Source organism: Balaenoptera borealis, assembly GCF_965194805.1.
Source record: "Balaenoptera borealis genome assembly, chromosome: 5".
NCBI classification, from domain to species: domain Eukaryota; kingdom Metazoa; phylum Chordata; class Mammalia; order Artiodactyla; family Balaenopteridae; genus Balaenoptera; species Balaenoptera borealis.
The window spans coordinates 78172725-78189294 of NC_138862.1; the positions used below are offsets into that span (position 1 = coordinate 78172725).

General features: G+C 39.8%; 1 protein-coding gene across 6 annotated transcripts in view; it reads right to left on the reverse strand.

The window, feature by feature from the left end:
• Positions 1-7841: 7841 nt before the first annotated feature.
• Positions 7842-16570, reverse strand: part of TP63 (tumor protein p63) — a 240574-nt gene continuing 231845 nt past the window's right edge. For all 6 annotated transcript variants that reach the window (XM_082393248.1, XM_082393246.1, XM_082393247.1 and 3 more), the window contains 3 exons: positions 15364-15508; positions 13960-14053; positions 7842-11004 (listed from right to left, as the gene is read on the reverse strand). In XM_082393248.1, coding sequence (XP_082249374.1) covers positions 10708-11004; positions 13960-14053; positions 15364-15508 — 536 coding nt within the window. In that variant the 3' untranslated portion in view covers positions 7842-10707. The remainder of the gene's footprint in view (positions 11005-13959; positions 14054-15363; positions 15509-16570) is intronic.

Here is a 16570-nt window from a genome sequence, read left to right on the forward strand (position 1 = left end):
TAAAAAAGACATTTTGTGTAAACAGAGATGTTCATTCTTAATCCAAGCACAACAATGTGTCTTTGCATTCAAAAACAAATTAAAAAAAAAAAAAAAACCCAAAAGCGCCAACCAAGTGGCAGAGGCATCAAGGCCTGATTTGCATAGCCCTGAGAACATAAAAGTCATAACTGGTTCTAATACCCCTATTATATGAATTACAGAGAGTGCTTCAGGTCAGGAGTGTTTATGGCTAGACAAAAGCATGGGGGTAGGAAAACACTAAAGCAAATAGAGAGCTAGAGAAAGATCCACTTGTAAGCAGCATCCAAAATTATTAATTGCCATGTTCCACTGAGAGAAAAATGAAAAGAATAAGAACAAGAGCAAGGGCCTTGCTGTGGCATGGAAAAGAGACCTTTTTGAAGTAGACACTGGGTTGTGTTGCACTGAAAGTGGGAAGGGAAGGTTCTTCCTTGCTATTGGCTAGCTGGATGCAGCCCGGCTGTGAGATGCTGGACAGTCCTATTTCCTGCCTGGACATCAGTTTCCTACTCCATAAAATGAGGAACTTAGATTAGACGATTCCTAAGTTCTTTTTGGACTCCACTTCCAAGATCATAGTGCTGTGTCTTTCTCAACCATGAATTTCCCACAGTGCCTTGCACAGATCAGAAAGTATCAAGGGAAGCTGAGCAATCCCTTGGACAGAAAGCACAAAGGAAGTCTTCATAGCACCAAAGCCTACATGCTACCTCTGTGCAGATCTTTGTTGAGCTCAGCCTACCCTGTCAGATTCTCACACCTTAACAGAGTTTACTACCTCTGTTTTCTCACCAGGAATGCACCGACCCATTCAACACAAGGAGGAGAGCCTGGTATTGCATAAGAGTACCATGGAAATCATTGGAGTGGGGCTCATAAGAAAATAGTCTTTCAGCCAAGAGACAGGGGAGTGTTTTCCTCAGGGAAGGAAAGAATGCATTACAATCAGGGGAGAGAGGCAGCTATTCACCCTCCTGCTACCCTCATCCAGGGAGGTCAAAGTGTTACAGAGGCTGTGATGATGGGCAAAGACTGTGGTATTGTACCCCAGGACAAGAAGTAATGAGGCTAAGGAGACGAAAGATGGAGGGGAGAGGCAGCCAAGCTATGTTCTGTACTCATGGATAGGATATTATAAGAAGGAAGAAGAAGGGCAGTATCTAAGAAGACAAAACACCCATTGATTGCCAAATCCTGATTGAATACCAGCCAGCCCTGGGACACTATGATGCCTTCTGCTGGGCCTGGGTGAGACTACTCTTAGACGTGACTCCTTGCCCTGCATGTGACTCTTGAAGGTATCGCAAGTCTGAGGGTGAGGGTCAGTAGGAATGAAGTGTCAGGCCACTACCTCCAAGGAATGGCTTGGAACTCCTGGCCATGTGCAAATAACCCTGGTGCCCTATCCATTGTAGAGGGAATTACCACTTCCCTAGGAACATCAGGTTTGAGTGGAGAATGGAATACGATGTGGGTGTCTCCAGTAGAAAGGAAGAGAGGGGAACAGACAGGGAAATGGGAATGTTCCAAAAACAACTTTCACATCATTTTGCTGAAAGTTTGTGCTGCTTACAAGTAAATCACTTAAGGTAAAACACCTCCAGGTCTCTGAAGAAGCAAAAGGCAAGAAGGGAAAAGGACATTGAGATGCCCCCCTATCTTAAAAGTTGTAAAAGAAAATACAAAAAACACGTGCACTGAAATCCACACACCCACACAGTGGCCTGAAAATAGTATTGAACTTAGAAATCTTTTTCCTAGGGCTTGGTTTCTCCTGCCTGGGTGAGATTCACAAAAATGAATTTCCTAGAACATTCTTTTATAACCTTCCTGTTGGATATTTATGAATGCCAAAATTTGCTATAATATACCAAATATAATATACCTTGATGCCACTGTAATTCTAGAACTCTTGAGAGCAAACATTCTGAACATATCCAAAACACATTTGGCAGGAGGCCCTGTGGAGTGATACAGCAGAATTTCTATTCATTTCACAGCCCAGAATCTGACAATGGGTTGATCTTTGTGTTCTTTCTCCTTACACTCTCATTTAAAATTCCAGCTTTTCTGTACCCTAGATATAGTGAGTGCTTTCAGTGCTTTCTCTATTTTTTACTCATTAATGGAGCAGAGTAGTATTAGGAAGGTATTGGTAAGTTGAAAAAAAATTGAATACAGCTAATGCAAACTTAGCTAAAATATGGTAGGGCAGAATGGTCAACTTGTAAAAGACAGTACCTAGAGTTTAGGAATATAAAACCAGTATTCAAAATCATCATAACTTCTTTTACAGATAAAATTGTGGTACTCCCCAAATTATAGAGCAAATGCCAGATGAATTAAAGTGCCATAAAATTCTTCATTTACTATATATTGTTCTGTAAGCCAAGCTCCCTTTGCTAGAAATTTCTTCTCATCTTTTGGCCCGTTGTATCTAAATTTTACTCAAATTACAAAGTGCTGTACCTCAAGATCCAAGCCCTAGAATTCTGAGCAGAATCGCAAAAGAGAAATTTACCTGCCAGTACTTGCCACTCAGCACGTAGGTTCAGGATTAGTGTGAGAGTTACAAATCTCATAAATTTCAAGCACACACCCAACACTGACTCTAAAGCAGCCAAAAATAAATAAATTTTTAAGAAAATAATAAAAATAAAAAACAAGAGCACAACTTTAATGAACCACTATTATCTGAAAAAATATATGTATTATATAATATGTATATATACCTATACACACATTTGTTGAGTTTTCACACTGTAATTTGTCTTAAAACTACAATCTCATATCTATATTGGCAGAGCTGTTTTATGCCATCCTTCAGCTCTCTCCTAAAGGAAATTACTGAAATAGTAACAAGTTAGGGTTTCACACTCCTCATTTTACAGATGCTGAAACCGTGGTGCAGAAAATTAAGCATCGGGCCCCAGTCATCAGACTTCGGTCCATTGTTCTTTCCACTCTTTCTCTTTGTATTTCCATGAAAATCTATACATCTGCATAACCATTTTTGGAATGAGTCTGAAGCACCGGAAAAAAAAAGTCTCAAGTTCAGAAAAATAATAATAAACTAATAATAAACACTAAGGCCTTTATAATTACAAAGAGGATGCTGGGAAATCTATACTCAAGGCTGGACGTATCCTATGTTCAGTTTACCTAGTAAGAGGACTGTGGAATATGAAAAGAGAAAGAATTGTTGAAGGGAGAGTGAATACTGTCTCCTGCCAGTCTACAGGTGTCCTGACTCAAGATTCCTGAGTCAGGAAGGCTCCAATGTGTACCCCGCCACACACGTACAATCATTTCGTACTTTTATTTTGCTATCAGCAGTGTCTTGTATACCAACTAGAATCCCTGGGTTACCTTCTAGAAACTTTGGACAGTGCACCAAAACACAGAAATATAGTCCCTGGATCTCAGAAGTCCTATGCAAATTTTAGATAACCCAAGCATGTTTAATCAACAGTAAGTCTTTGGTGTTCTGTATTGTTAGTTAAGTTATTCTAATAACTAACAGTGTAACAGCAAAAAATCATTATCCATTATCATCTGCATCTAATTTCTTTTTAAAATATTTTAGTAACTTTATGAAATACAGAAGTGAAGAGTGAAAAACAACATAATCAGAAATTTTAATAAGAATTTAAATATAGTAAACCTAAAATTTTGTTCTTTGTTTTCATGATATTAGAGGTACGTATACACAAAATGAGAAATATCCTCTGAATGCAATTAACTGCTCATGAACTATCACTGCAACCTGGGAAATAACCATCCTCTATATACTGATTTCAAATACATCTCTGATATGTTCTAGCTTATCATTACTTCTGATTGTTCATCTTGTATTTGCATCATTATTTGCAATCCTTTAAAAAAATTGTAACATTTGATGGCTTATGGTTTTGTTGAGAGAGGATGACCATGTTCTTTGCTTCAAAATTGCAAAATATTTTTATTTTTAAATTGATAAACACCAATTAGAAGGATCAATTCAGTGAGTTAAATTTCTACATCATCTAGTTTCTTCCAGTTTATCAATACCTTCAATACATACCCACCTTCAGTATTTGTCCACTCGTGAAGCGTAGCGGGTAAATTTTGGTAACAAGAATCATTAGAGCTAAAGAATACTGTCACATGTCCTTTTAGAAAAATAGAATGGTCAGGCTCTTGTCCTCCAAATTTACATGATGAAATTCACCTGTTTAATAATTAACTATATAAGAGTACCATATATCCTTTTTCATCCTTAGAACTCTATTGCTCAACCATTGAGCCTTTTGTTTGAGAAAGTTCATCTAAGATATCATCACACAAAGACTCAGTCTGAGATTTAACTTAGACAATTAATTTCACCATCATCACTAGAGTCCCAGGTGGCACTGTCTCTTTATAGTCATCTTCTGATTTAACAATTTTGAAACATCTTCCTCTGTCAATTTTAATCTCTTGGACATTATGAAGAGAAAATTTTTTTTAAAAATCTGAATTCTTATAAAAAAAACTAAAAGCAGACTACAAAGATAAATGTCTCTCATATTATTCTATACGTTCTTGAAAGATGATGAAAAAATTTTGAGCAACACAGTAGGAAAACTGGATAATTATACAATAGTAAATTCATTTAATCACCCTCCAGTCTTCTTACTGCATCATCTTTCTAAGCCAGTTGTCCAATAAAACTATATGAAAGCCACTTACATAAATTTAAGTTTTCTAAATTTAAGTAGGCACATACAATATAAAAAGAGAGGTAAAATTAATTTTAGTAATAGATTTTATTTAACCTGTAACATCTTTGAACACATATCTGCATCAAAATTATCAGTGAACTATTTTATATTCTTTGTTTTTATTCTAAATCTCTGAAATCTAATGTGCAATCTGTACTTATAGCACTTCTCAGTTTTGAATAGCCACATTTTAAGTACTTAGTAGTCATATATGTCTAGTAGTTACCATATTAGATAGCATAGTTTTGGACAATTCCACCATTCTTCCTTTTTTAAAATTTTAGTCTTTGGGTTCTTTGATCATTGAATTAATTGATAAGTTAGGATAAAGTAATTCCTAGAATGATAAAAAGAGACAACGTCTCAAGATATGGAAAAACAAAATCACTTTCCATACTGAACTCTAGATTTATAAAGGCCCTTTGATAATTACAATAGATACATTTTATTCTTTTTTAAAAGGGCAGTGGGCTTCCCTGGTGGCGCAGTGGTTGAGAGTCTGCCTGCCAATGCAGGGGACACGGGTTCGAGCCCTGGTCTGGGAGGATCCCACGTGCCGCGGAGCAACTAGGCCCGTGAGCCACAACTACTGAGCCTGCGCGTCTGGAGCCTGTGCTCCGCAACAAGAGAGGCCGCGATAGTGAGAGGCCCGCGCACCGCGATGAAGAGTGGCCTCCGCTTGCCACGACTGGAGGAGGCCCTCACGCAGAAACGGGAACCCAACGCAGCCAAAAAAAAAAAAAAAAAAGTAGTTTTGGAATTCTTAAGAATTTTTAAGAGTTCAAAGTTGAGAGAACAGACTGATGAAAAAATCAGCCACGGACCTTAACAGACATCTCACAAAAGGGATATACAGATGAAGAATAAACATATGAAAAGATACTCCACTTAGGTCATTAGGGATGTGCAAATTAAAACATCGAGATACCACTACACACCTTTTAGAATGGCCAAAATCCAGAACACTAACACCACCAAATGCTGGTGAGGATGTGGAACAACAGGACCTCTCATTCACTGCTGATAGGAAGGCATAGCCGCTTTGGAACACAATTAGGCAGTTTCCTACAAACTTAAACATATTCTTATCATACAATCCAGCAATCACACTCTTTGGTATTTACCCAAAGGAGTAGAAAATTTATGTCCACGTGAAAACTTGCACACAGATGTTTATAGCACCTTCATTCATAACTGTCAAAACTTGGAAGCAACCAAGATGTCTTTCAACAGGAAATGAACAAATAAACTGGTATGTCCAGACAATAGAGTATTATTCAGTGCCAAAAAAAAAAAGAAATATTAAGCCATAAAGACATGGAGGAAATTTAAATGTATGTGTACTACTAAGTGAAAGAAGTCCACCTGAAAAGACTGTATACTATGATTCTAGCTATACGACATTCTTTTTTTTTTTTTTTTAATTATTTATTTATTTATTTACTTATTTTTGGCTGTGTTGGGTCTTCGTTTCTGTGCGAGGGCTTTCTCTAGTTGTGGCAAGCGGGGACCACTCTTCATCGCGGTGCGCAGGCCTCTCACTGTCGTGGCCTCTCTTGCTGTGGAGCACAAGCTCCAGACGCACAGGCTCAGTAGTTGTGGCTCACGGGCCTAGTTGCTCCGCGGCATGTGGGATCTTCCCAGACCAGGGCTCGAACCTGTGTCCCCTGCACTGGCAGGCAGATTCTCAACCACTGCGCCACCAGGGAAGCCCTATGACATTCTTAAAAAGGCAAAATTATGGAGACAATTTTAAAAAAATGCCAGACAGTAAAAGTTGCTGGCAGGAGTTTTTGCGAGGGAGGGATAAATAGGTGAAACACAGGATTTTTAGGGCAGTGAAACTACTCGTTATGATACCATAATGGTGGACATGTCATTATACATTTGTCCAAACTCATAAAATGTACAACACAAGCGTGAACCCTAATGTAAACTGTGGACTTTGGGTGATAATGATGTATCAACATAGGTTCCTCAGTTGTAACAAATGTAGCACTCTGGAGGGGGAGGTTTGATAATGAGGGAAGCTAAGCATCTGTGGTCTCTGTACTTTTCTCTCAATTTTGCTATGAAGATAAAACTTCTCTAAAAAAAACCCGTTAAAGTTAAAAAAGTTTTGCTTCTATGCACTTCAGAAGACCTCTAAGAAAGAATAAAAGTCATGAAGTACCAATCCATACAAATGGTTAGAACTGCTCAAAAAACATAGAAATAAATGACAATTCAGTCCAAAGTGCCTTAACAGTATATCAAGGATTAACCATTTTCACTGCTTTTTCTTTTTCTGGCAGCCATTGTATCAACCATGTCATTTTGAGGGATCTAACACCTAAATTTTAAGGAATAAGAACTGGAACCTTTTGGTACCCCTAATTTAAGCTGAAACTGCCTTGCCAATAGGAATGCATTTTTTCATCATGTGATTACAACTATTAATAGGAAAACACATTAATGTATGTAATACTATATATATGTTATTCTGTAAAGTTATATATAAATCCAAGGTACTAAATTGTTTTCATGCCATCTAATGTCAGTCCATAAAAGAACAAACTTACTTCTTTAAAAAAAAATCATTAAACCGTTTTGATAGAAGATATTTCATTTGCTGAATCAATATATATAATTGAAAGGTGATATTTAACACTGAGTTTAAAGGGGAACATGCCATAGCCCACCATCTGCAATGCTGTCCCCACATAAAATCAGGCTAATCTGCATGCCAGCCCGCAGTCCTGAGGAGGTCATTGCTGAGCACCATGGGAAAGTCACTAAATTAGACATTAGGAATATCTGCAGTCTAGTCCCTGTTCCAAAGCAAACTCATTCTCACCTCAATCAAATAACATATTAAATCTGCGAGTATCTTGTGTACCAAATGAGGTGTATATTCCTGGTCTTTAGATTGGCTAAAATAAGAAAATAATGATTTTTTGTTTCAGGATTAGAAGTATCAATATTTGAATCTCTCTAATGTTTCTTTCAGTATTTTTTCCTCTACCTCAATAAAAATAAGGCCAAAGGATAGACAGGCAGGCAGACAGACAGACAAACACACACACACACCCAACACCATTTCTCAATGCATTTTTATTTATTTTTTAATTTTATTGCATGTCCTGGCAAACATAAGTGGCTTGTGGATTTGCCTCTGGCTCACCAAAAGCCCATTACCCAAAATACCAAAAGACAAGCAACTGAAGCTTAAAAAAAAAAAAAAAAAAAGCATCACATCCATAAGAAAAACTTTTCAAAAACATTAATAAAGCATATAAAACATTTGGCATTGACTTAATTTTTTACAATTATAAAAATAATAAAAAAAATGCAACCTTTTAACATTCAACATCCTGCATACTATACTTTAGGGGAATATCAAGAAAACAGAAGGTAAATGGATTTAATGAAGTAAGTTCTAGTCTCCATTTCCATTTCTAATCAGCTCCAAACAAAAATCTACCCATTCTTCTGCTAACTGTACTGAACTGAGGCCACAAGAATTCCATTAAGCCCATGCCCCCTCTGTCTGTCTTAATATTCTTTTGCCCCTCATGCTAGCTACTCATACACTCAAAAAACGTAAGTTGCCACCAGGATGTGAGGCCAGTAGTTGTGCCTCACTTTGGCTCATGCCAAACCCATGATATACAGTGAAGGAATTTCTGAGTCCTTAGTGCCACCTGAAGAGTGCTGAAATAGCTCAGAAGATGTCCTAGGTTTATTCAAACACTCATGATAGTCCAGGAAGCCATTTGCCCTCCTAGCATTGCCAAGGCATGGCTTTCATTCTTCCTGTTAATAGGTTTTCAAACCTGCATGCTTGTTCCACATATTAACAGTGCTTATTACCATTTATGCAAAATAAAACTTTGAAATCAAGGACTCACTCTCTTTAACATACAAAACTAAAAAAAAAAAATAAAAATCAATTTTTCCCTTCCCCCCATCTTACAGTAATGGCATTTTAAAATTTGACATTGTAGTCTTACTAAATGGTGTTTCCAGGAAAATATAAAAACAATAATAATAACAAAAAAAGTTTCAACTGTGGTTCTGGAAAACCCGGTATCCCAAGAAGAAAAAGATAGTGAAACACAAAGTATGCACGTTCACTTGCAAAACATATATACACTTTTCAGATGAAACTCATATATATTTTTGAGCCACATTAGTCCTTTTGCACTTTAAAATAAAAATGGAAGCTTATGTGCAATGATAGCCCTTTACCAGAAGGCACGACAGGCTTTTAGAGCTCATTAGCATATATACAAAATACTTGTTTCATAGTTTGAAAAAAAGTATTTGCTACAAAGTATGTTTCTAAAAGATGTACAGCAATATCTCCATTTACACGTTTTTTCAGAGTCTGAAGACAACTCTTTGCTTATGTGGTTCAGGCAACATCTCCAATGGAAGGCTTATCCTCTGATCTGTCAGGACATTTTTATGTGTATGCACAGTCCAGAAGACAGATGGACGGGAAACTGGGTTCTCACAGTTACTTTCCAACAAAGTGAAACTATTATTGTTCAAAAAGAAAAGTGATATGGTGATACAACTGATGCTTTAGGAAAACTGATCTCATAATTTTATATTTTCCAAATCACTGCTCCTATTTTAAACCTTGAAGAGAGAAAGATCAACAAGCCTCTATATGCAGAATTTTATAGAACGTGAGGGTCGTTAGAAGAAACATTTGCCAAATAATACTATTTATGTTTCAAAAAGTCCTCCAAGTATTTCAATTCATGGCTCACTGAGATCTCTTACTGTTTAGTGGAGATTCAATAACTCTGTATGATTCCTGTTTTTCCTGGATATTCTTAATAGACATTAAAGCTTTATTGCAAGAACTAGGCCGATGGCATTCATCCCAATCAAATCAACCTTAATTCTAACAAGGGTAGCAAATGTGTAATTGAGTTAATCAATCTAGTAGGAAAATTTGGTTTACAGGCGTTTGTACTGGCAGCTAATGCTTTGCCAAAAAATACTGAGAGTTAAGGTGTCTGGCATTAAATTTGAGGAGATTGCTGAAATACCCAGACACGTGATACCAGGTGTTATTGAACTGGCTTCCATGACTTTTTAAGAATTTTAGCCATGACTCACATTCCCCAATCCCAACCAAAAGCAAGAGAGAATATTTCCTTTCCTATGGTGAGTGATAGCGTGAACATGAACTTTTTCTTGCACTTGAACTAAATCACCCCAAAGGCAACCACCATCAGTAGTAGGGATATCAGTAACATAAAATATACCAACATAGAGAATCGTGTACATATGTATACAGTCTCACCCACATAATAACAAGCAGATCTAACCAAAGGTTTGATGTGGCATGTGTTTAGCATCAAAAGAACTGAAGGCACCTACATGTCACTGTCACTCACATGTCCTATCAAGATCTAGATACCTATTACCATACATGGCTGGCCTTGAGAGATGGGGTATAGATAAGCCATCCAAAAAGTAAAAGAAGAAAAAAAAAAAAAAAAAAAAGGCAATAAGTGCAACTCAATTTTTTTTCCTTTAAATTACATTTTAAACAATGCCCCCCACCCAAAAATATATACTGTATATTTATATATTTATATATATAGTCTTAGACTATAAGGGTGAAAATGCTTTATAAAAGTCAAGGAGAGACCTCTGCAGCTTAAGGAGACACACACTGCTTTTTTGCTCACTTCTGCCTAGCCATGACAATTACAGTCCTGCAAGCAAGAGACCTGAAGGCTTAAAGCCAGAATCACAATCAGATGCCAGGTTGCACATTAGGTAAAAAGTAGCCTCTTCCTTCTCCTTCCCTTAAGAAACCTGACTGAAAAGAGGAAGGAGGGGAGCTAGGAAGAATGCTTGGCTGGTCAAACAGTGGCGCCTGGTAGTGGGGTTAGGGGGTGGGAAGACGGAAAGAGCTCGAACCGCAACGCTCATCTCACTCCCCCTCCTCTTTGATGCGCTGTTGCTTGTTGCGACGAGCATCCATGTCAAAGTTGAAGTCATTCCACTCATCGCGGGGTGGGAAGGAGATGGTCTGGCGGAGCGTGAAGCGCACGGCGTCAATTACACGCTCGCCCCGGGTCTCACTGGAGCCCACACTGACTGTGGAGGCACCACTTGGGGTCCGCAGGAGGTGGGGAGGGGACGAGAAGTCGTGGAGCTGCCGGTGGTCCAGGATGCCTTTCCAGATGGCATGTCGGAATTGCTCAGGGATTTTTAGACTTGCCAAATCCTGTGCAATAGGGAAGCAAATCAGGAAGAATTAAGACAAGGAGACAAACTGACATTTAGTCCACACCATTCTGTCATTCCCCAATGCTCGGCTTTAACTGACCTGCATTTACTGAACTCTACATTGGAAAATAAAATTAGCTCTTTATTAATCTTTGGCGTATATGTAACCAAGCACAGATATACAGGCTTGAGGTGCCATCTCTTCTTGTAGGTAGCATTTTACTTATTCTCTATCGGTCTCAGTTTCTTCAGTGGTAAAATAGAGGTAATATTTAGATCAGAGAACACAAATCCTCAAACAAAAACATCAGGTAAAGGAAACTTCCAACTCTCAGATCTACCTCGCTCTAATCACTGGAAGAAAGATATTAATGGAATGCCATCACTTCTCAAATGAGGAGATGGGAACAAAAGATCACTAACAGATATTGAACACTTTCGACATGCCAGGGGTTGAACTACTTATTTTTTATTCATGATCTCATTTAATGCTAAGATTAGTGGTAGATATTATTCCACCTATTTTATAGACAGAAAAGCTGAAGGTCAGAGAGGTTGATAATTCTAAAGTTACACAATTAAGTGAGTGAACTGTGGATTCAGGACCGCCTCTGAGCCTAAAACTGCCCTAATGGCCAAAAGGTTTCTTGGTGTTTGGATAAATCAGGGTATCAAAATACAGAGTACGTGTCCATGTTCTGTGGTTGGGGGTAGAAGGCATTACAAAGATGGTTGATCTTAACTAACTGTGGTCGCATCTCTGTTTACCTGCACTAGCTCCTCATTAGCTTTAGTGTTGGCGTGCATTTTTTATGGAGCAGTATGGTAGGTAGAAAGAACGTTGTGCGTAGAGTCAGAAGACCTTGACAGAAGTTCTTATTCTGTCACTGACTGGCTCTAGACCTTCATTAAGTCACTTATTTTCTACTGGCCTCAGTTGCCTCATTGGTAAAATGGGATACAATTCCTTTTTAGGTCAACACATACTGTGGACTTATATGCAAATGTGGATATGAAAGTATTTTGCAAATTATAAAGCACACTATGTAAATCTTAAATCATCTGAATTATTACTATGTTATACCATGATTAACCCATCCTTGCATCTTAGAGGGGATACTTATAACAACTCCAAAATTTAACCATATTCCTTTTCCAGGGAGGTATGTGAAGTAACTGAGACTGGTGTTGAGAGACAAGCGGAAAAGGAGGTGTCTATTTCCAGTGATGAGCAGGAAGAAGCTGAAGTGAGGATGCGGAAATCAGATAGCCTCCCAATATTTCCTAATTTGGAAATGTGCAGTGTGGGTACTCCAATTTCCTATTCTAGCATACATTATAAAGAAGTTATTCCACAAATAGATAAGTGAGCATAGTTCTTTATGCTTCTGAAACTCCCAATAAGTCCAAAACTCTCTGTACACTAGGCTCCATTAATCTGCATTACTCTCTGGGTAGATTTTAACTTATACTGACAGGTGAGAAAACTGTGGCCCAGAACCTGGCCCAGGACCTAGCCAACACCAGCAGAGATAGATTTGTGGAGAGCATCAGCAGATCCTAGCAGCCAAAGGGGCATCCTGACGTACTCCCCAGTGGGGACAGTGAGACAGTTGAAGGTAAAACTTTGCAAATATAGGGAAGGGACACATTTCCTGTTCCATCATGTAAGGCTCTCAGACACAGGGCAACACACCGTCTTGTGTCAAACTGCCTTCAGTGGATGGACATCATTGTAAAGTTCTCTGAAACTTGTCGGAACGTACTCCTGAAGCTTTCTCTATAGCTTTTACTTATAATTTCTTCCATCAGGGCGCAGCAGCCAGGGGTGATTGAGGGAGTGGAGAGGGGCGGGCATAGGGGCAGCACAGCATATACTTGTCACCAGAGGGCAGAGGTGCTCTCACGCTTGCAGGGACGTCTCTAGCATCGGTGCTCAAGGGGGGGTGGGGGGCAAAAAGAGGTCCCAACTACAGAAGCGGCAGCAGAGACAGAGAGTATCTTCTTCCACCAGCCCAAAGGGCCCTCTGGAAGCTAGAAAGGAGGATAGTGAACCCCAAAGAGAGCAGCATGAAGAGCAGCCTGGGAGGAAAACCAGATTGTTGTAAACCAGAGCAAAATGAGCTCCCACCCACGTGAACAGTAGTTCAAGAAGTGCTGTAGGAAGCAAGAAAATGTCCCCTCCTATCCAGCTTGCTTCCAAGACTATCAGAGCCAGAAGGCAATGATTTTGAACCTAATTTGATTAACTGAGGTCCAGAGAAGCCAAGTGATAACCCCAAGTTCTCATTACCACTAGGAAGCATAGTTGGGACTTGAACCCATGACCAGTGATCTTTCCCAGTGATCAGGCATGGCAGGGTCCTATTCTGGTAGAATTGACCATGAATGAACATATGGTTCTAATCGAGAGGCACAGCTCAATCCTCTGTGACATCCTATTTTAAAGAAAGGCAGAAAAGGCCAATCAATAGGGTTAAAGACCGGAAGCTTACATCTCAGGGTTCTATTCCTGGTTCTGTCATCAACCCATCATGGCAAATGACCATATTGTCGTCTCTCCATGTTTTAAAGTGAGAATAACATCACCTGATTCCTGCGATCCTCCCTGGGGTCTTACACCAGTTAATGAGAACAACCAAAAAGTCCTCTGAATTCTTTAGAGATCATACATTCCTTGAAGGTGGGAATCAGATGTCACTCCCACTCTGCATATAGTATGCACACAATAGACAACTGCTGACTGATCAGAGAAGCTGAGGATCACTGATCCTGAACTTCTCCTATGTAGAGGCGGAGGCCTGGGAATCTTTCTAATATGGTTATGTGTCCCAGTAAAACTGAGGACTGGGGGTAGGACAAAAAACAGAGGGGATTCAACTACAAGGTGAATGTCACCAGAGGGAGGAATTTACGGAATAAAACTCAAGAGAAAAGTCTAACGGTTACTTACATCCATGGAGTAATGCTCAATCTGATAGATGGTGGTCAGCCCCTGGGTCGTGAAATAGTCCAGACATGATGAACAGCCCAACCTCGCTAAGAAACTGCAGAGGGAGGAGGGAAGAGGAAGGAGGAAACAGAAAAAGAAAGTTCACCCCAACTGCATTGGCAAGATAAAGGAAAACCCAACATTTTGCCCTGGGATGCCCTACATAAGAGATTAGGGGCAGATAAAATATATGTGGGGCCTTGGATTGGAGGTCTGGGGATGATTAGGGACACGAACTTTAGGTCTATCAAATTAAAATCAACTGTTTAAAGATGCCTGCAGAGCAGAGGTTTTTCAAATGGTGACTGGTGGAATTCTAGGGGTTCCATATCAGTGTCTTAGGAGCCATTGCAGGGGGTGAAAGGAAGGAGTCCAGTGCTCAGGTTTCCAGCCCTCTTGCCTCCTAGCTCTTCACTTCAAAAAGAGCATCTTTCCTTCAATTGTTTATACCTGGGGTTTCTGAGAATGGTTTATGTGGCTAAGAAAAAACTAGGCCACTATACTGTGAAGTCATCCATGCTTTTTGATTGGCGTCCTCATCAAAATACAAACCCCCTCCTTTACGGCTCTGGTCTCAGATCAGTGATGCCACCACCGTCACAGAGCCAGATGCTGGCTGATAAGCCATGCCCTTTGCCACCTCTCTGACCCTGCTAGTACTGTTGCATCCATCACATGGGAACCAACACATATTATTCCAGCAGCCAAATGAAAAAAATCATTCTGCACATGAAGCAGGGCACTAGGCATGAGATTTGGGCACCGATGCTTGCCTCTGTTGGAAACAGAATTTTCCAGACTTCATGCCTTTCTTTCTTCTGGCTATCTGAACTCCCTTTCCTGGAATGTCCCCAGTTCCCATACGACAAAGCAAAAGAGGCCATCAGGTTCTTGAAAGTCCCTGTCATTTTTACTAACATTCAAACTTTTTTTATGGACATCCAACTCCAAAATAATGATCCCATGGTGGCTGAGAGCTATGAGGCCTAGAGAGCAGGAAAGGGAGCGAGATAGCAAGTTGAGTGCCCATTTGGGAACCCCAGCCCTGAGCACCAATTTGAAGGCCACAGCTTACTGTAAAAATGTGTTGGAGGAGGAGGGGAGTAAGTGAAGATGTGGGAAACAGGCATGAAAAATTATATGCCTATCAACTCACATGTTCACTTTTTCCCATGCTGATTGTTGTGGTTTGCTTTGATTAAACGCTGCTGATGACTCCATAGATCAGAGATAACAGTGGCTGAACGTCAACCACTGGGCTGCTTTGCTTTCTTTCCAACTGTGCTATTAACTTTGACAGTGTCCACCCTCCACCACCCAGAGATGCTTAGGACAGGCCCCCAGGGGCGCATGCTGTAGACTCACCTGACAAGGCTGCAATCTGTGGGGTACGGAGGTGGGGGGGTGCAGTGGGAAGTGGATGGCATGGAGAGAGGGGGAGGGAGGGCCTGGGTGGGGCTGAGTCCATTCATGTCTCCAGCCATTGGCATGTGGGTGCCCATCATAGGAACTGAACAGAAGCAGGAGGAACAGAGAGGGTTACTGCCGTCATCACATACCAGCATCCCAGTGGTCCATCTCACCTGGCTTAATGTTACCAAGGGCCTCATCTACCAGCCTTCCTTTTCAGTCTTATCTCTCACTACACCCCTTTAAGCACCCTACATCTCCTTGAACAGAATAGTCGCCAAACTCCAAACTAATTACATACTTCTTGACCTTGGTACATTCTCTTAGGACAATCTCTTCCCACTTTGTTCTCTACTTCTAATGCTCTGTCCCAATTGCTTGCTGCTCCTGATGTTAATATAGTCTCCCTTGTATTTGTCTTCATGGGTTATATTTCTGTCTCCCTCACTAGGCTAGTCTCCTTAAGCATGGAGATTAGACCTTATACACGTCTGGGTCCCCACAGACCCGAGCACAGTGCCTGGCACAGAGCAGATGCTCAGAAAACTTAAGTGAACAAACCTGTGAATGAGAGAGGGCCCTTTGGAATATTGGTTTGGGAATGGGAGGCTTTATTGCAATATTTGTAGGGAACCAAATGCCTCATAAGGAAGGATGCAATGAAAGACCCCAGCTCTTTTTCCTGGTCCATTTCAGGATTTTATTTGGGAACACCACCAACTTGGATTGGTTTCTTACTAAACCATAAACTGTAAACATTCACCTATAGAGAAGAAAAGCTCAATACCAATAATATTTATGAAACAAATTTTGTCTTCAGGTAAAAAAAAAAAAAAAAAGCAAAATAACATATCTACAAAAAGACGAATGTAATTTGCTTCTACTTCAGTGAACAGTAGTGTGCCAAAGGGTAAAGGCCTCTGCCACCAACTAGCCAGCTAAAGAGCATAGGCCTAGCATGTCTTATCAGTTTCCCCTCTGACTTTCCTGATGCCATCAGAGGAAAATTATGAAGCATAAATAAGAAAAAGTAAGTAAACTGTTACACAAATGTGAAGGATCATTACCACTGTCACTATTTTGTCATCTCAAGAAAAACCTGGGGACTCTAAGACATCACCAGAAAGAAAGCAAAAAATAAATGGTTCCTTTTCCTTTTCCT